At 48.2% G+C, this 20,779-nt stretch overlaps 1 protein-coding gene across 1 annotated transcript in view; it reads left to right on the top strand.

Moving 5' to 3' along the window:
- Window positions 1-20,779, top strand: part of LOC130474895 (sodium- and chloride-dependent betaine transporter-like) — a 57,843-nt gene that overhangs the window by 21,398 nt on the left and 15,666 nt on the right. The window contains 5 exon segments of the mRNA XM_056846589.1: window positions 776-879; window positions 4,338-4,462; window positions 9,104-9,216; window positions 11,569-11,706; window positions 16,801-16,903. Of these exon segments, the coding sequence (XP_056702567.1) occupies window positions 776-879; window positions 4,338-4,462; window positions 9,104-9,216; window positions 11,569-11,706; window positions 16,801-16,903 (583 nt within the window).

Below are 20,779 nucleotides of genomic sequence, written 5' to 3'. Positions count from 1 at the left end.
TGGCAAGGCATGGCCTGGCCCGACCAAGTGTCATCTATGTCATATCTGGCCCTCATAACAATTGAGTTTGACACCCCTGGGCTAGTCATTGCAAGCCACCCAAAGTCTTCCAGTTGCACGCTGATTCCAGTTTGTTGAGATGGCAGACCAAGGGATAAGTATCGGTAGCTGCTGGCTTTAAAGGGGGTTAGACAAAATCATGCTGGACAGGTCCATATTTGGCTGTCATCTATGATGGAACCTCCATGTTCAGAGGCTTTGTACCTCTAAGTAGCGTTTAAATTTTTTTTTAAAGAATTGTTTCCTTTGCACCGTTTATTTCCTTGCCTTTGTTCTGCCTTTGCACAGCCCCTTTTTTCTCCATTAAATAATTAATATAGCCAAAGATGTGTGCAGATAAAAGGTAGGTTAGTTATTGGGTGGGAAAGAGAAGAAAGGAAGAAAAGGTAAGGATAGGGATGCAGACAGGAAATAGCATGGGGAGGGGAATAGAAGGGAAAGTGGGTATCCTGTGCAAGCCTCTCCATGGTTCCCCACCACATAACTGGGCCCGGCTCAGCTGGCCCTGGCACCACAGGACTTGGCCACGGTTTGCCTGGGAAGAGGCTTTTATGACTCCACTGCCAATAAACAAACAAACAAACAAATAAAATCAGGGCAACTGATCCGGATTTAGGATTGGTGACTGGAGTCACCAGTGAGGTGCTGTTTCCAGAGCCATAACTGTTGACTTTCTAAAATGCATGTGGAAATCATCTTCTTTTACTTGGTCCAGGTATGGATGGATGCTGGCACACAGATATTCTTCTCTTATGCCATCTGCCAGGGATGCCTGACAGCCTTGGGCAGCTATAACAAATACAACAACAATTGCTACTGGTAAGAATGGGTATGAAAGCTGGACATTGAAGAAAGCTGATAGGAAGAAAGTAGATTCCTTTGAAATGTGGTGTTGGAGGAGAGTGGTACGGATACCGTGGACTGCCCCCCCCCCAAAAAAAACCAAATCAGTGGGTTCTAGATCAAATCAAGCCTGAACTGACCCTAGAAGCTAAAATGACTAAACTGAAGCTATCGTATTTTGGTCACATTGTGAGACGACAAGAGTCACTGGAAAAGACAGCCCTGCTAGGAAAAGTTGAGGGCAGCAGGAAAAGAGGAAGACCCAACAAGTGATGGATGGACTCAATTAAGGAAGCCCAGCCCTCAATTTGTAAGATCTGAGTGAGGCTGTCAAAGATTTTTGGATGACATTGATTCATAGGGTCGCCATGAGTCGGAAGCGACTTGACGGGACTTAACACGCACAAGAATGGCTCTTGAATTATGCAGGGCTTTCCCCCATGCGCTTGATATTGAAATATTTGGAACTTATTGCCTTAGTATACCCCTTTCATTCCAATGGAAGTTGCATTATGTGCTATGCAGTTCCTCATTCAGTGAGATAAATGTCTACAATGGGAATATTTTAGACTTTACTATTTATCAGTGTTTTTCTCATTGTTTTCCCACCGGATATAGTGATTTCTTTTGTACTGTTTGAATCACTTAATTGCCCCCTGGGATAAAATCAATGTCTTCCTCTATGCGGAGCTTTGTGTACCAAATAGTAATGGTCTCCATTATTTTTGCAAAGAAGATACAATTTAATTTTATTTTTCTATACAGGCTGTAGTAACCAAATGGAGTTATGTCCTGGCCTAGGGCTGTCAAAAAAAATAATAAAATTCGGTACAGTTCGGATTCGGCCGAATTTGACCCTTGTGGGTTCGGTACGTGCCGAAGTCCGAACTCCCCCGCTTCGGATCCCCGGTAATTCGGGGGGATCCGGAGTTCGGGGGAAAATTCGGCCCCCGCGCGCCTTCAGAGGGATTCCCTGAAGGCGCGCGGGGGCCCTTTAAACTGATCTGAGCCTCCCGGTCGGGAGGCGCAAGTCAGTTTAAAGGGCAGCCCGCACCTTTCAGCCGGCTCCCCTGAAGGGGGGCGGGCTGTCCTTTAAACTGACCTGTGCCTCCCGGCCGGGAGGCACAGGTCAGTTTAAAGGGCAGCCCGCACCTTTCAGCCGGCTCCCCTGAAGGGGGGCGGGCTGTCCTTTAAACTGACCTTCGCCTCCCGGCCGGGAGGCACAGGTCAGTTTAAAGGGCAGCCCGCGCCTTTCAGCTGGCTCCCCTGAAGGGGGGCGGGCTGTCCTTTAAACTGACCTGCGCCTCCCGGCTGGGAGGCGCAGGTCAGTTTAAAGGGCAGCCTGCACCTTTCAGCGGGCTCCCCTGAAGGGGGGGCCGAATTTGCCGGATTTATTCGCGAACTCCCGAACTCGCTGAATTCGGCCCCCCGGGTTGCCCGCCAGTTTTGAGTTCGGATCCGTCCGAACAGAAAATCACCGAATCAGGGGAAATTCGGTTGATTTTCAGTTCGGACCGAACCGAATTGACAGCCCTATCCTGGCCCGCTGTCCTTGGTTTCCAAGCACATATTTTGCCACTAGCAGCAATCTTTTTGGCAGATGGGCCAGAAGTCCTAAGCACGAGGGAGTTCCACTCTCACGTATATGGGCAAGACTGCTGTGTGCCTGAGGTTGTCCACCTGTCTTGTGGTGTATCCAACAAAAACGGAGTTCATCTCCAACTAAGTAGTGTTCTGTTAATGCAAGGATTGTTGTTCAAGCCCTTGACATGGCACGATTCTTGCATGTAACATATCACACTTCAAAGCTATATTCTCTAATTTCACTTTCCAGGTGTACAAACAGACATTTAGACCAACGTGCTAATGCTAGTGCTACACCTTGCGAAACTGGACATTGCTTGTTGGATACAATGGGTTTTTTCTTGTGCAACAGCTTATGCAATTTTTTTTAAAAGCACTTTCGCTAACACAGTGTTACTTAGTGGCTCAGGAGCCACACACGATTCTTTGACACTCCAGTTGTGGGTCTTCTGAGCACTGTTCTTCAATGTGACGCTGTCCTAGTGTTTTAGAAAAGTGGGCAAGTGTCTTCCTTGGTGGGGCTTGTGATTGACAGGTGATTTCTACCTTGAGACGACAGCCACTGCCAAAGCTGTGAATAGGCTTACCAGGTCCTGTAGCTCCATCGGTGGAAGCTTTTCAGGAGCATTGCTGTGGCGTGCGATATATGCATGCGCCTGGCGCAATGCGCACACACATCCCGCGTGACACGCCTCCATCACTTCCGTTTACCCAGAAGCGACGCAGATGCTCTAGCAATCTCTGCCGAAACTCTATGGTTTCCATAGAGTTTCTGCGGAGGTTGCTAGAGCGTCCGTGTCGTTTCTGGGTAAACCCAAAAGTGATGTAGGCGCATCATGTGGGCACATGTGCACGCATTGCCCGCCGGCCCTCAGCTGGTTGGTGGGCAGCCTGGTGTACTGGCGGGATTTTACCCGCCACCACTGGGCACTTGGCAACCTTAGCTGTGAGCCTCCCTGCAGGCCACATGCCAGAGATGGAAGTAAATGGGCTTCTGGTTGATGGTAACTGCGAATGGCCCTGACCTGAAAGACCTCAATGGCCCTGACCTCAATCTGGTCAGATCTCAGAAGCTAAGCAGGGTCATCCCTGGTTAGTATTTGGATGGAAGACCACCAAGGAAGTCCAGGGTTGCTATGCAGAGGCAGTAGGTTTTCAGGTCCCTCTTCACCACTGGCAGGAGGTTTTTAGGGTGAAGGCTGAGGGGGACAGGGTTTGAAGAGGGGAGGGACTTCAATGCCATAGATTCCAATTGCCAAAGCAGCCATTTTCTCCAGGTGAAACTGATCTCTATCGGCTGGCGATCAGTTGTAATAGCAGGAGGTACCTGGAGGTTGGCAACCCTAAGAGGCAGGCAATAGTAAAGCACCTCCGAGGTTTTTAGGGTGGAGCCTGAGGAGGGCAGGGTTTGAAGAGGGGAGGGACTTCAATGCCATAGAGTCCAGTTGCCAAAGCAGCCATTTTCTCCAGGTGAAACTGATCTCTATCGGCTGGCAATCAGTTGTAATAGCAGGAGGTACCTGGAGGTTGGCAACCCTAAGAGGCAGGCAATAGTAAACCACCTCCGAATCTCTCTTGCCTTGAAAACCCTATGGGGTTGCCTCAAGTTGGCTGCAATGATGGCCCTTTCCTCCACCACCACCTGTGATTGTGGCTCCTCATGAGCCACAGGTGAATACCACTGGGCTAACATAATGGCTTTTATGCTAACGAGGCCCATAGGAGACTCTTATATGAACACATTTATCAGAAAGCTGAACAGTGACACCCGGGTCAAGGACAGCCCAAACTGCAATAATGAGCAGTGTTTTCTCTCTCTTGCTCACTGTTTCTTGGTTTCTCCCCAACAGCGATTGCTTCATGCTCTGCTTCCTCAACAGTGCCACTAGCTTTGTGGCCGGCTTTGCCATTTTCTCTGTATTGGGTTTCATGGCGCAAGAACAAGGGGTGTCCATCTCGGAAGTGGCCGAATCAGGTAAGCCTGTGGACAGTGGTCAATCGTTATAGTCCCGCAGCAGGAACAGTGGTAAATTGGGCTGACTTGTTAGGAAGAGGTATCAGCCAACAGACCCTGAGTAGACTCATAACAGTTGTCCATGATGTTGATGGGAAAAAATATGTGAAAATTATTGACGGTTTCATTAAACTCTGCATGTTTAATAGACAGCAGTTATCTTCAGGGCTGTTTTCTGAGCTAAGACTGCATTCACTCCAGCCGGGGAATTATTTGTCCCATTCTCAGAACATGTGCTCCATTCTGGACTATTGTACAACACCGAGCCCCCTACTAAGTGACTCCCATCATCCCTGGCCTTTTATGCATGGCTGTTTCTCTCACGGTCACCCCTCCAATGACTTCAGTTCTTTGTTTTGATTATGCGTGCCATTTCCGACTGTAAGAGGTCGCCTCGCTCTCCCCCTGTGTTTGCCCGCGCTTTGCCCGCGTTTTCAGAGACCTGTTTTTGTCTCAAATTTGCAGGGAAATGCAGGCAGAGAGCAAGGTGGCCTCTGACAGTCGGAAATGGCACACATAATCAAAACAAAGACCCGAAGTCATTGGAGGGGTGACCACAAGGGAAACAGCCATGCATTGACGAATGGAGCATGGGTTTCTGCATGGAAGACTTCTTAGTTAACACTTTTCAGCCATTACAAACGTGTACTGAAAGCCCGCCAGTAGGAGTATGCCCTTCCCAAGATGCTCCTGTATGTGCAATTGCCATTTCATGTAAATATGGTAACATGCAGATTTTCCATGAGTGTACAACTCTGTACATCTGGTAGATGCAAACAATCAGGGTTCTTTTTTGCATGTACTGAAGCTGAACATGCTTGGGACATCTGCATTTTTTCCTGCTCATATGAAATGGTGACGGCAAACAGAAGCATCATGGGTAGCATGCGCTCCCATTGGTAGGCTCCCAATATGCATGATTGTAACATCTTAAAAAGGGCTACTGTCCTGTGGGCTTCCATTGAAAAAGCCAAGGTGGTGTTGGAGATGGGGTACTGACCAAGATAGACTGTCTAGTTGTATTACCCATGGTTAGGTAAAAAAATGATTCCAACAGGCAAGTGTTGGGGGAAAACAAAGTACACAGTTTTATTAAACAAAAAATGCACCCTTTTACCCAGGCTAAGTAATCTTTTAACAAAAAATACCCTTTATCCAGGCTGAATCCGAAATAAGGATGGGAAGTTGTCTCCTGGGAGGCAAGCAAGCCACTTCTTCTCTGGCAGCCGTCCAGACGCCCTCCTCCTGGCTTGCTGGCTCATCTGAAGCCCTCCCCTTCTTTTAACCGAGTGAAAACTAACCTTTTCCCCCATCACCAGGTGCTCATCATTTACAGTGCTGTGTGAAAGTTAATGACCTGAGATTGCTCTCACATGGGGAAGGGCTGCATTGACCACCATCTACCTCCTCGTAGTACAATGGTCTTCCGCAGTTTCCACTACATTCCACCCCTTGGTGATCAATACACCCTTCATCCATGTGTTCCTTTTGGCAACTCAGGGTTCAACTATTTACATTTCCAGTTATCTCTATGAATCAAGTATACCACCCCTCCCAAAATCTGAAGTTGTTCACCAAAGGCACCAGTTCAGCACAGTGGCTGCTGGATTGTCCTTTCCCAGCCCAAGCCAATATGATTAGCCATTTAAAATTAGTTGCAACTGCACACCACACTCGTTCTCTCCCCTCATACTTGGCTGAACCATCTGTGCACCAAATAGTTTCATGAGCCACTTCTGAATAAGGGGGAGCCTTTTTGACAGGCAACTCTTCCTGCAAAGCACTCACTCCTTGGGGGCCAGGGCGAACTTGCTCAGATGGGGTTTGAGCTCTGCCTATCAGAGGACTGGCTGAGTCACCTTCCACCCAGTTCAGGCTCATTATCACTAGCTCCTGGCCAGTCCATCTTTTGGTCTCGACCAGAGCCCAGTAGCATGCTAGCAGTGGGTCTTTAAAGGGAGAATGGTTTGACATGGCGTCTGGCAGCCTCCGCAACCAGAAGCCCAATGGCACACATTTCCCTCCCTGCCCTTTCTGCCAAAGACTCCATACAGTCACCTCTATGGTAGCAGACAGCAGCTCACATGGACCCAGGGGCCTAGCAGATACAACAGCAGCCTTGGCCTCTGCCAGGGCTGCCTGCTGATGCTCCGCCCTGTTCCCATAGGCATCAATACACACTGTGGGGTTCCCATGGATTGAAGCCACAGCTCCTGTGAGGGGTATATGTGGGCGTGGGTCTCCAGGAATGGCTGTCTTCATTAGCCTACTCACTGGAGCCTTGCCACACCCCTAATCCAAAGGTATGGGCATCTCCCACCCCTTTGATACACTGGGTACATGTGAATACCAGAAGTCCTCCTCCTCAGGTGGAGCAGTTGGAGTTACTCCTCTCACCTCGACTCCTTTGGTCTGCGGTACCTTCCCCTTCTGCTCCTGAGTAGTACATTTGCGTCTCCACAGCTGGAACAGGTCAGGTGTTGGAAGGCCATCAATCTTCTCCTTTTCCACTCCTTGCCTAAGGAGCTCAAAAAACATCTGCCTTCGAGTTATTTTAGGCCCTTTTGTTCTATCCTTGGACCAGTCTTGCTTATGTTCCACAGCAGTTTGTGCTCTGGGCTTATTTTCCCTGGGAACATCCCCCAGCTGTCCCAGAAGGATTACCACATCCCCCACTGCTCGCCCTTGAGCAGGTCCCAGCAGGGCTAATAGAGCACCATGCAAACCGGGCGGGGCTCCCCTAATTAGCCGTGCTCTCATACCTGCCGTTAGGGGCATAGGGTCAGGACCTGGGAATCCCTGGATATATATCCCAGTCTGCATTGCCATCCCCCTCAGCTGTGCTGTTGCCTCAGCAATGGTGTTCCAGGGTGGCAGATGTTCCTCCCAGTCCATGGGGGCAGGGTACCGTTGTCTGATGCCCAGGCAAACCCAATCAAAGAGGGTCTGTGTTTGACCAGTAGCCCCCCTCAAATACCCATTAATGAGCACATCATTAGATAGAGCACCTAATTTCAATAGCTCCTGGGGGCTCATATGCACACCTGTATAGCCTTGGTCCCAAAGCCGTACCAACCAGTGGCTTAAATACTCCCCCGGCTGCTGTTTAGTATTTTTGGTGATTTCAGTCAGCTCCTGCTGGCTGAAATCCCTTACAGTGCGAGTAACCTGTGCTTGCCCTCCAAGTGGCCCTTTGGCCTTGTTGGTAACCAGAGGTCTTACTTGCACTTTCTCCTTGCTACTACCTTCCCCCTCAGTCCACTCTGCCTCACTGGAATCCCCTGAACCTGAGGAACTCCAGTCTTTAGGGATGTTGAGTGCTCTGATTTTGTAGGGGTCTTTCTTCTGCTGCCGGTTCCGTTTAATCTTCAAGACACGAACAGCTATAGCCCCTGCCTGTTCCTCAGCAGCATTCCTGCCTTGTCTTGCCTTCTTCAAGGCTTCCTGCAGAATTAGTTGCTGTTCTTTTAAGGCACTTATTTCTGCAGCCTGCTCTTCCACCTGCTTCCAAGAAGCTTCCAACAACTCCCAGACCATTCTTAGTGCAGTTAGCAGTAGCCAACCCACTTTGCCACATTCCTCTACACCTGCACCTTCCCTTATTCCTATCTTTTTAAAGCATTTACTTATTGCCCTGGGTGTGGGACCTCCTGCTTTTTCCAGCTCAGTATCCCATTTGGTAGGTGGGGTTATTGAGTTTAACATGTGCGCAGCTGGAGCCCATGCACTGGTACACGACCATCCTGGGATGCAGCTTTGCACATTCCCTGCATTTCTTTGACCCCATATTGCCTCTGGAATCCTGCTCACAGCGCCAATTGTATTACCCATGGTTAGGTAAAAAAATGATTCCAACAGGCAAGTGTTGGGGGAAAACAAAGTACACAGTTTTATTAAACAAAAAATGCACCCTTTTACCCAGGCTAAGTAATCTTTTAACAAAAAATACCCTTTATCCAGGCTGAATCCGAAATAAGGATGGGAAGTTGTCTCCTGGGAGGCAAGCAAGCCACTTCTTCTCTGGCAGCCGTCCAGACGCCCTCCTCCTGGCTTGCTGGCTCATCTGAAGCCCTCCCCTTCTTTTAACCGAGTGAAAACTAACCTTTTCCCCCATCACCAGGTGCTCATCATTTACAGTGCTGTGTGAAAGTTAATGACCTGAGATTGCTCTCACATGGGGAAGGGCTGCATTGACCACCATCTACCTCCTCGTAGTACAATGGTCTTCCGCAGTTTCCACTACACTAGTGCATGGCAATTCTTGTGGAATCTTTGCACCTTGGTCTACCTGAGTTTACCTGGAGGCATGTTCAAGATCCTTGGTAATGCAAGTTCCTTGGAGGAAAGATGGAAAACATAAATGTCGCTAGAGGGAAAAGATAAATAGCACTAAAGGGAAAATTGTGTGTGTGTGTTTTAAAAAATTCTTGAAAGATCCACAGAAAAGTCTGGGAACGAGGATTTGGATAGAAAAAATAAAGCTCTTTATCCAGTTCAACATACTGTAAATGACAGGGTCAAAATGCATGTGTCCAGTTTCGTTGCTGTAGGGTTCTGGTGATGGTGAAGCATCTGTTGACCTATGTTTTGTTTGATTGGCAGGTCCTGGCCTAGCATTCATTGCCTACCCCAAAGCTGTAACAATGATGCCCGTATCTCAGCTCTGGTCTTGCTTATTCTTCCTAATGCTGATCTTCTTGGGGCTGGACAGCCAGGTATGCAAAGAGTATATCCACTTCCATCTAAGTTCAGGTTGTGTATTCTGTCTTTCAGAACTATCAATGGTACCTGAGCAGGAGGGCCCTGTACGAATAAATGATAAAAATGAATCAGTTATAACACTGAGTTGGGTCTGCATGACATGTACTTCAGAGACAGTTGGCATGGGATAGTGGTTAGAGTAGGGTAGATCAGCTCTGTTGGTCCTGTGAGCCCTTATGGATTTTGAAAACAGGGACCACCATAAAATGGTTGCCATGGTGCCTGTGTGTGGGGCAGTTCAGCTAATCACAAAATGGCTGATGTGTGGTCTGGGGCGACTCACAAGGTGTTGAGAGGTTCCAAACCAGGGAAGTACATTTCTTAAAAAAAAAAGAAAAGGTAAAGGTCATTACTGACCCATGAGATGACGTCACATCACAACATTTACTAGGCAGGCTATATTTACAGGGTGGCTTGCCATTGCCTTCCACAGTCATCTACGCTTTACCCTCAGCAAGCTGGGTACTCACTTTACTGACCTCGAAAAGATGAAAGTTCTTTTCTTTCCCGAATTCTGTCGGGATCGAACTCAGGCAGAGCTTGGACTGCAGTACTGCATCTTACCACTCTGCGCCCTGGGGGCCATTAAATTTTTCAAAGATCCCTTATATTAAAAATTCCCTATTAGTGGAAAACAATTATAGCACATGAAAGGGCAAGGCTAGAACTTCTCTCGCTGTGAAGTGCTAATGTTTTTATTTGAAGAGAGTTTTTTTGTATGAATGAATGTTAAAAATGTGTCTTTCCTCACCTGCAATGTGAAGTGGTATAGCCCTTTCTACCACCTCACAATTATATAACCTCCTCCTGCTGTGTGGGTAGACCAGGACTGAGGCAGGCAGCCTCTGTCCATAATCTCTTGAACAGGTCTTTCCCAGGCTGCTATCTCAGATCGTTTCAACAGGCGACACCAAAGGAAAAGGCTATGACTCAGTGATAGAACATCTGCTTTGGCTGAACAGGGTCCCAGGTTCAATCCCCGGCATCTCCAGTTAAAAGCATCAGGTAGGCCGTGATGTGAAGGACCTTTACCTCAGACCCTGGAGATCTGCTGCCGGTAAGAATGGATGATGCTGACACTAATAGACCAATGGTCTGACTCAGCAGAAGGCATGTGACTCATGTGTTCATATGTGACTGAACTTGAGAATTTGTGCACGCAAACCATGTGCCCTAATACCAAGAACAATGAAAAGCCTTGCCTTTGTTAGCTTTAGGGTTGCCAGGTCACTTGGAGTCCATCGCCCAGCTCAGGAGCGGGAATAGGGTGCATGCGCGGCGGCACCAGCACGATCATGTCACTTTTGGTTTACCCCCGGAAGTGCTGCATTGCGACAGGCCTTTTACCACTCAAACCCAGGTAAAAGGCCTGTCGCGATGCGGCACTTCCGGGCGTAAACTGGAAGTGATGTAATCGCATCAGCACGAGATCCCTGCCGGAGCTTCGCCCCAAAAACCTCCTGCCAGAGGAGAGAGCGGACCTGGCAACCCTAGTTAGCATTAGGGTTGCCAGGTCCCTCTTCGAAACCGGTGGGAGGTTTTTGGGGTGGAGCCTGAGGAGGGCAGGGTTTGGGGAGGGACTTCAATGCCATAGAGTCCAACTGCCAAAGTGGCCATTTTTTCCAGGGGAACTGATCTCTATTGGCTGGAGATCAGTTGTAATAGCAGGAGATCTCCAGCTAGTACCTGGAGGCTAGCAGCCCTGGATAGCGTCCACCTTCTTTAGCTTGTGCCAAGGCAACCGTGCATATCTCTCATTGCACAAAAGATTCAGGCCCTAAACCGAGCCTTTGGTATGCTTTTGCAAATCAACACGCATGAGCACACCTATGAGGCTGCCTTCTACTGAATCAGACCCTTGGTCCATCAAAGTCAGACTACTCAGTCTGGCAGCAGCTCTCCAGGGTCTTAGACAGAGGCCTTGCACATCACCTATGATCTGATACTTAACTGGAAATGCCAGCGATTGAACCTGAGGCCTTCTGTGTGGCAAGCAGATGCTCTGCCCCTAAATAGAGGTATCCAGATGATATTCTGGATAGGAGTTGTAATTCCAGGGGATCCCCAGGTCCCACTTGGTGGCTGGCATCCCTACTTCTGGGTAGCTCTAGGAATCACCGGGAACTTTATGGTCAGAACTTCCTGCAAGTAGACTAGGCATTATTTTTCTTTGTAATTTTTCTCCCAGGGTGCTGCCCCCCCCCACAGTTGCCAGAAAATAAAAGGCTGGAGGGAGGGAAGGAAGGAGGGCAGGGAAAGAACAACTGTGGAGCTTGTCTTCCTCCCTGGTATGATTTCTTCCACAGTTTGTCTGTGTCGAGAGTTTGGTGACAGCCATTGTCGACCTCTTCCCGGACATCTTTCGCAAGAAGGGGCGGAGAGAACTGCTGATCCTGGGCATTGCAGTGATCTGCTACCTGCTTGGTTTGCTGCTGGTTACTGAGGTGAGGTGAGGGCTGGGAAGAAGAGTGTCTATGGAGGAGGTTTGTCAGGTGTATTATATTAAAGATATTCAAATGTGCTCTCCAGCTCTGAACAAATCACACAAATGTTCAATAGAAGCTGTCACACTGCCTGCATAATCTCTGCCTCTCCCCAGCCTCTCAAGGGACATTCCTTATGTTCCGGTACTTGTCCCAGGGGAATCTCTGCTCTGTTTTGTCCCTGTCTTGGCCTTTGGGGTGGTATTTTGGGGATAGCTTTAAAAGAAATTAATTGGTGTATGTGTAAGATATTTGCTGCCCCTCATATGAATAAATCAAGGCTTCTAGACAGTCACTCAGTGGTTCTGGACTCAGACAAGCCAAATAAGCCATGGGTGCTGAAGACATGGTGGCCAGGTCTTCTGCTATGGGTGTGACATCACTTCCAGGGAAATCCTGGAAGTGATGTAGTCCTCTTAAGGAATTGCCACAAACCCTATGGTTTCATGGTGCCCCATTTTCCCCCTCTGGACTCTCACTAGTCACCATGTCATACCTGGCAACCTTAGTTAGAGAGGACTGAGCTGGTGCTGGTGTTATGGCCCTGGTGACACCACATCACTAAGATGAATGTGCCCAGCAACACCAAGGGGGTAGCTTCAGGGGAAGTCTGTGCCATGGCCTGTGGTAGGGTTGGCAGGTCCCCTCTCAGTATCGGTGGGAGCGTTTGGGGGACAGGGCTGGGGGTAGTGATCTCGCATGTGTGCGATGATGTCACTTCTGGGTTTACCCCAGAAGAGCCGTCATCATGTGGGACACTCTAGCTCGCTCCCCCAAAACCTTTATGGAAACTATAGAGTTTTTTTGAGGAGTGTGCTAGAGCATCCCCATCATGATGCCAGCACTTCCAGGGTAAAACCAGGAGTGATGTTATCGCGCTGTACATGCATGGGATCTAGGGTTGCCAACCTCCAGGTACTAGCTGGAGATCTCCTGCTATTACAACTGATCTTCAGCCAAGAGAGATCAGTTCACCTGGAGAAAATGGCCGCTTTGGCAATTGGACTCTATGGCATTGAAGTCCCTCCCCTCCTCAAACCCCGTCCTCCTCAGACTCTGCCCCAAAGGCCTCCAGCTGGTGGTGAAGAGGGATATGGGAACCCTGGTGGGATCGCCTACCACCAGAAGCAGCCTGACTTCCGCATCCAGTTATTAATTGGCGGGCAACTGCCCGTCGGAATCGGGCATATGGTAAGCCAGTGGTCCGATTGGTATAAAGCTTGCAAGGGCTTATATTTCAGCCTGATTTGCTAGAGAATTGAGAAGGATCAACCCGGAGGTACGAACAGAGCTATCATCTTGGGAAAGGAAAATGAGGGCCCAGGAGGAGGCAGAGGGCTCTGTTTAGTTAAGGCCCAGTGAAAAAGATTTTCAGGTCTCATTCTAGTTTCGCTTCCAGTGCTGACTGTTAACAAGCTTTAAATATCCTGCTGTGAGGTGTGGTTGGACTGATAAATAAAATCCATGCATAAAATGGCTGGTGATCTTAGCAGAATAAGGAGGGGGAGACACAGTAGTGGCTAAGTAACTGGACCACTGAGCCCCTCTACTTTGCCAGAGATAATAATTGTGAAGCTGAAAGTACATGTCGGTGTGTAGTGAGATGCAGGAAGGAAGGATAATAGCTGTATGCAATGATTTCCTTTCCTTTAATGGTCGACTTATTTGACCTAATGATATCACTACTAAGGCTGTTGAAAAAAAATTCGGTAAAATTCGGATTCGGCAAAATTTGGCCCATTTTAATTCAGGAAATGCCGAAGTCCGAACTCCCCTGATTCGGATCCATGGAATTTGGCGCCAATTCCCGAGTTCGGGAAAAAATTCAGCCGAATAAAGCCATTAAAAACACATTCGCACCTTTCCGCGGCTCAGGGGGGCATTTTTGGGGGTCGAGGTCCCAAACTTTCAGGGTAGCTTGAGGGGACCCTTCTTGCAAGAACCCCCACGTTTTGTGAAGATTGGATTAGAGCGTCTCGAGATACGGGGCCCGGAAGGGGTCGCCCCCCCAATCGCCAATTGGAATAAAGTCACTTACAGCACATTGGCGGCATTCCGCGGTTCCGGGGGGCATTTTTTGGTGTAGAGGTCCCAAACGTTCAGGGTAGCTTGAGGGGACCCTTCCTGAAAGAACCCCCAAGTTTTGTGAAGATTGGATCAGAAGGTCCAGAGATATGGGGCCCGGAAGGGGTCCCCCCCCAAATCGCCCACAGGAATAAAGCCATTAAAAACACATTCGTGCATTTCCGTGACTCTGGGGGGGCATTTTTTGGGGTAGAGGTCCCAAACTTTCAGGGTAGTTTGAGGGGACCCTTCTTGCAAGAACCCCCAGGTTTTGTGAAGATTGGATCAGAGGGTCCCGAGATATGGGGCCCGGAAGGGGTCACCCCCATCTGCCCGGCCGGTGGTCTGGCTGCCTCGGCAGTTGGGCCATACCATTACCCCGGCCCGGGGGAATAAAGCCATTAAAAGGGATGTACTAAAAGGAATGACAAGTCAGACCACTGGAAACAATGGGAGAGGCTGCCCAGCCCATTGGAAACAATAGCAGCCAGCCAGAAAGAGACTCACTGACCCAGCTAACTCCAGACGAAGTTGGCAACCGATGAAAACAGGAGAAAGCACAGTCCCACACAGAGGCAATCAACCCCCCCCTTTGGCTCCCCCCCCACGCACACACAGAATCTGCTTCCCCACTCACACAGGGAAAAAGTTATAGATAAAAGCCCCCAAATGGGTCAAACTGTGGATGTCTTCTGTTCCAGCAGAAGCAGGGCAGCAGCAGCTGCTCAGGATCTCTCACGACTCTCTCGCCATTTATGCACGGGAGGTTTTGCCTTGGATTTGCCGCTCTGTAGAGATGCACATTCAGGATCGCCTGATCCCATTCATCCCAATGGGCAGTTGGGGGGGGGACCCCATATCTCGGGACCCTCTGATCCAATCTTCACAAAATTTGGGGGTTCTTGCAAGAAGGGTCCCCTCAAGCCACCCTGAAAGTTTGGGACATCTACCTCCAAAAATGCCCCCCCCCGGAGCCGTGGAATGCCGCCAATGTGCTTTAAGTGGCTTTATTCCAATTGGCAATTTGGGGGGGAACCCCTTCCGGGCCCCATATCTCGAGACCCTCTGATCCAATCTTCACAAAACATGGGGGTTCTTGCAAGAAGGGGCCCCTAAAGCTACCCTGAAAGTTTGGGACCTCTACCCCAAAAATGCCCCCTGGAGCTGCGGAATGCCGCCAATGTGCTTTAAGTGGCTTTATTCCAATTGGTGATTTTTTTGGGGGGTGCGACCCCTTCCGGGCCCCATATCTCGGGACCCTCTGATCCAATCTTCACAAAACGTGGGGGTTCTTGCAAGAAGGGTCCGCTCAAGCTACCCTGAAAGTTTGGGACGTCTACCTCCAAAAATGCCCCCCCGGAGCTGCGGAATGCCACCAATGTGCTTTAAGTGGCTTTATTCCTGTGAGCGATTTTGGGGGGGCAACCCATTCCGGGCCCCATATATCGGGACCCTCTGATCCAATCGTCACAAAACTTGGGGGTTCTTGCAAGAAGGGTCCCCTCAAGCTACTCTAAAAGTTTGGGACGGTTACCTCCAAAAATGCCCCCCCTGAGCCACGGAAAGCCGTGAATGTGCACACGCACCCCCCCCTCGGGGATCTCTCACACACGAACAGACGCTCTCTCTTTCTCTCCCTGGGCTGCGCAGCAGCTGGGCTCACGCACTCAACTGCGACTGATTGGCCAGAAGACCCAGCTTGGCCACCGATTGGCCGCAGGAGAATGCTGCTAGTTGCTTACTAACTGACAGTTATGCTGCTGATTCGGAGCCCCCGAATTTGCTGAATTTATTCAGTGATTGCCCTGAACTCGCCGAATTCGGCATGTCGTTTTCCCGCCTTTTTTGAATTTGGTTCCATCCAAACTGAAAACCCCCGAATCAGGGAAAATTCGGCTGTTTTTTCAGTTCGGATGAACCGAATCGACAGCTCTAATCACTACTCTTTTCTTGTTGAATGTGCAAATTAACTGAGAGTTCGTGCACTTTTCAGCTGTTAGTTCACTGTGTTGCTTAGAGCTCATTTCATCTTGGACAGTTAGTTGAAACAGTTACAGAAAAGTTAGATGAATTGCTTTTCAATCGAGGTTAAGAGTTGAGATTTGCCTTCTTATCTTCCTATGTCAGATACAACTCATATGCACATGCCGATTGGCTTATTTATTTCATTACATTACGTTGATGATCTCACATTTAGTTATGAAGCAATCAGTGACGTAGATATGACCACAGGATTATAACAGATCAGAGTTAGAGAAAGATAAGATTGATGTTGTTCTATAAATGTGCTCCCTTGTGACAAGCAAATCAGATGTCTCTGGATGGAAGTCTCATAAGAAGATCAGGTGAGATTTCTTGCTGTGATAACTTGGGCTTTTTGATAATCCCTAAAAGCAGTGAGGCAAAAGCAGAAACCTGATTTGCTTTTAAAACTATTACTTGCTATAATACAATTAAGTAATGCTAGGAACTTTGGTAATTTAGCATTTATCTTCGCAGTAATTGTAGGGTTAATTTTTTCATGCCTATACTTTTTTCTGCCTTGCTCCACAAAAATAATATTTCTTTTCTCAATAAAAGATAAAAGTTTTTACAGGTGTTCTGTCTGATTTGCTGGTTAATAGTGCAGAGAACTGAACTCTACCCCTTCCTCTTCGGTATGATCAGAATTAAAGGTTGTACATCACCTTTAATTGATAAATCTTGGAGAAATCTGCTGCTATACCAGGTTTGCACGGGCAGAGCCTTTAAAATTGTTTAGTTTAGATCCTCTAATAGGATGCGGGAAGAAGTCTAGGATGCGGGAAGGAATCTCTCATTACACTAAGATCTCAAGTCAGGTGACACGAGATTATTTTCTGTAAGCAATTATGGAAACCCCACTGCCATAATGAGTTGGTATCATTCTTGCAGGGGGGAAAAGTTCTTGCAAGACACGTTCTTCCTTGAAAATGACCTTCTTACTGCTTCCCCCCCCCATTCCTTTTGCAGGGTGGAATGTACATTTTCCAGCTGTTTGATTACTATGCTGCCAGTGGCACATGTCTTCTCTTCCTGGCTATCTTTGAAGTCATTTGCATTGGGTGGGTTTATGGTAAGTCAAGTCACAAAGCACAACATGAAAAGGAAGGAGTACAAACAGCCTTCCAAAGAGAAGACCAGGTCTGTACTACACATCCATTTGCTCATCCAGTAGGATTGCCTAAGAAACAGAGACTAAGGATCATTCAGTGCATTACATGGCAGCAAACCCACGTTTGCTACTCAGCTGGGAACTACAGCCAATCTTGGCTCTCTTTTCCATGTAACTGCATGATTTGCATTTCCAAACATCTGTTTTAGCTCATTCATATATCACATTTTTAGGTGTCAACCTAAAAGAGGTATGTGAAGTGATGCTTTGTAAGGGTGAGTCCTAGGATGAAAATCAGGACTAAGTGTGAGATCGGTGGTTGGGATCTCCTGTATTTTTTACACTCTAAAAGCAGTTATGGAGGCCCACTCCAGATTAGGGTCATGGAGGGAGGGGTGAGTTACCCCCTTCTCTTTTGTCATTTATCCTATCTCAGTGCTATACTTAGAGATGATATCAGACTGACATGAGGAAACAATTTCAGTATCATCTGGATAACTGTATTTTTTTCCGTGCAGAGAAAATAGAAACCTGGGGGGGATTAAGACCACAATGGGGGAAGAGAGAAAGGGTTAATGCCCTTTCCCCAGCAACATAGCCCTGATCTGACTTTTTGTGCATGGACACACACACACACACACACACACACACACACACACACCAGCACCTACTTCTACCATATTTTTAAAGTGGGAGAAAAATATGTTATTAAACTAGCACCACAATAGACACAGACTGTCACATTCCTATAATTTGGGTCAAATTATATCTCATATGTCACTCAGTTTGGGTCAGAGGAATTCAGACCATTCTAATCTACCATCCAAAGTGTTCCAGGTGGACCTGAGTGATACAGACTTGGGGAGACATAAATACTTCTGGCTGTTCCAAGTCGAACTCACAAGGTATCCTTTGCCATTCCTAACCCTAAAGTTAACATTAACGACCATTCCTTGTGGATTCTTAAATTGTGAAGGTAACGCTGATGAAATCTTTAAGACAACTTTTAGAGTATATTGCTAAGGACGATGAAGATTAATATGGGGAAGGGATTGTGGCTCACTGGAACAGAATATGCTTGGTGTGCGGAAGATCTTCCAATTAGTTCCTGGCATCGCCAGTTATAGGGGCTCAGGTAGCAAGTGTCAGGAAAGACCTTCTGCTGCCTGATGGCTACTGTCAGTTCGCATTAGCTGCTCGACATGCTAAGACAGCCTCAGATGTTCATCTCCCCCCCCCCCAAAAAAAGAGGGACTTCAGCAAGACAGATTCAGCAAGACAGATTCAGCAAGAATTCATAGCTGTTTTCTAATGGGCCGCAGCAGCTGGAAACGATCAAGAAGGGATCCCCTGGCTGGCTGTGTGCGAGCCCGCGCATATCTACGTAACTAAAATGTGCAGTGTTTATTTGGTAGATTTTTTTTTGCTTCTACCCCAAACCTCTCCTCCATCCTGCATTGCCTGCCTTGAAAAAGATGTGCGCATGTTCTGAAATCCTGGGTAGGTTAATGCCCACGAAGCCCAGTAAACGCCGTTTCCCTCTCCCCCGCTTCCCCAATCTGTGGGTTGGCAACGCAAATCCTCTTTGCTTACACCTCTGAAACATTATAGCAAGTGTCACGAGTAAAGACACATGTTTCAGGCTTGCCCGTTGCCAGCCCTGACGAAGCCACCCACGGCCTGGCAGCGTTCTCGCTGCCTGTCAAAGCTATCCCTGTCACAAAGACCGGGGGATTTCCTGCATACAGCTTTATTTCCCTGAAAGGATCACTGCGGTTTCCACCCTGCTTGCTTGCTTGCTTGCTTGCTGCAGCAGATGCCAAAGGGAAGAGCCTAGGGGGACTGGAGGGGGGCAGGAATCCTGCATCTAAAAGCTTCAGCATACCACGAGATTGGAAGCCAGATGCTGCAATAGTCATGCACAGGGAGCAGAATTTACAAACAGCTACAGTATTCATAACTCTAAGGTTAACAGTTCCATTAGAAATCTCTCTGACGTTCCTCCTGTTGGAAAGAAATTGGGTTAAAGAGATTAGATAACTGAGGTTGGCGTAGGGTGAAAGGGTGCCCTGGGCAACCTTGGAGGTGGCCTTGGAATGAATCCTTGACCTGTCTCATGTATTTTTGAGAAAACATCTGTCTCCCTCTTGCGCAAGCACTCTGCTTAGGCAGAGTGGTCCATAGACAGTGAGCTGGTGTATCATGAGAGTGGAGGGTAAGGCTGCCAACCTCCAGGAATTAGCTGGAGATCACCTGCTATTACAACTTATCTCCAGCTGACAGAGATCAGTTCACCTGGAGAAAATGGCCACTTTGGCAATTGGACTCTATGGCATTGAAGTCCCTCCCTTCTCCAAACCCTGCTCGCCTCAGACTCCATCCCCAAAATCCCAGGTATTTCCCAACCTGGAGCTGGCAACCCTAACTCTATGGCAGTATACCCCATTGAATAGGGTTGCCAACCTCCAGGTACTAGCCGGAGACCCCCTGCTATCTCCAGCCGATGGAGATCAGTTCACCTGGAGAATATGGCCGCTTTGGCAATTGGACTCTATGGCGTTGAAGTCCCTCCCCTCCCCAAACCCTGCCCTCCTCAGGCTCCACCCCCAAAATCTCCCACCCGTGGCGAAGAGGGACCTGGCAACCCTACCATTGAAGTTCCTCCCCTCCCCAAACCACACCCTCCTCAGGCTCCCCCCACCCCCCAAAAAAAGTCTCCTGATATTTCCCAACCTGGAGCTGGCAACCTTAGCTGCTGAGAAAGCAACATTTTTAAAAATCTGCACAGCCAATCAGATGCCTTGCTGGGGAAATGCCTTGCCTGGCCCCACTCACTTCCTGAAAACACTCGGCAGGCACTCTTCTAAGTCCATTGCCTACGCCTCCACCTTGGGTCCCAAGGTACTCACGGGAAAAGTGGGCACACAAATATTCTTAAATAAGTATTGAATGGCTTAGAAGGATGCAGCTCTGGCTGGGATGGCGCTAGACACGCCCTCTTGTTTCATACATTTAAATTACTTCTGAGGAACGTGTTTTAATGGTTTTTTTCCTAGTAAGGAAAAAACAACAGCACAGATCACCCAAGACTGAATTTAGCCTACCTTTGGTGTAAGCAGTGCAATCTGAAGGCCAAACAGAATGAGATGGTTGGATTGGATGGACTGCTCTTATTTCCAGTACATTTTCTTTTTTGTAAATAAGTGGTTTTGAGAGGCCTTGGGGCAGTGGTTTGTGGAGGTTTTTTTAAAAAATTCTGCCTATACCATTTTCTTTACCTTAAACGGCCCACTGACCCTCTGTTGTGGGCAACACACCGGTTGCCTGTATGTAGGGTTTGCAGGTCCCTCTTCACCACCAGTGGGAGGTTTGGGGGCGGAGCCTGAGGAGAGCGGGGTTTGGGGAGGTGAAGAGGTACCTTACTACTCTCAGGAGGCGGCTCGGCTGGACCGTCCCTGGCAGTCATCTATCTACTCCCTCCCCGATTCCAGAATGGGTTTTCCAAGAGGACTTTGGTTTGCATAGGCTGTTGCTTTGTTCCAGCATCTCAACTTCTGTGCCTGATGTTCAGGATAACAGCAAAAAAAAAAAAAAAAAAAAAAAAAAACCCTTTAGTTAAACAAAAGCTCTGCTCAAGAAGTCATTCAAGGCCCTTCTCTCCAGCAATGTACACAATCCTTCTAAAATGATGATGGGGAGAAAGAGTGGCACATCCTTCCTCCAGCTTCGTAGCTGGAAAGCATTATTGTTGACTGGCTGAACCGGTGACTCCTTAAGCTTGATTATTTCCCCCCATCATTTTTTGAAATGTAGAGCAGTCAACTTCCTGCTCAAGGA

The sequence above is a fragment of the Euleptes europaea genome, chromosome 3 (assembly GCF_029931775.1).
Source record: "Euleptes europaea isolate rEulEur1 chromosome 3, rEulEur1.hap1, whole genome shotgun sequence".
Lineage (NCBI taxonomy): Eukaryota > Metazoa > Chordata > Lepidosauria > Squamata > Sphaerodactylidae > Euleptes > Euleptes europaea.
This window is presented reverse-complemented; position numbering and strand designations above follow the sequence as displayed.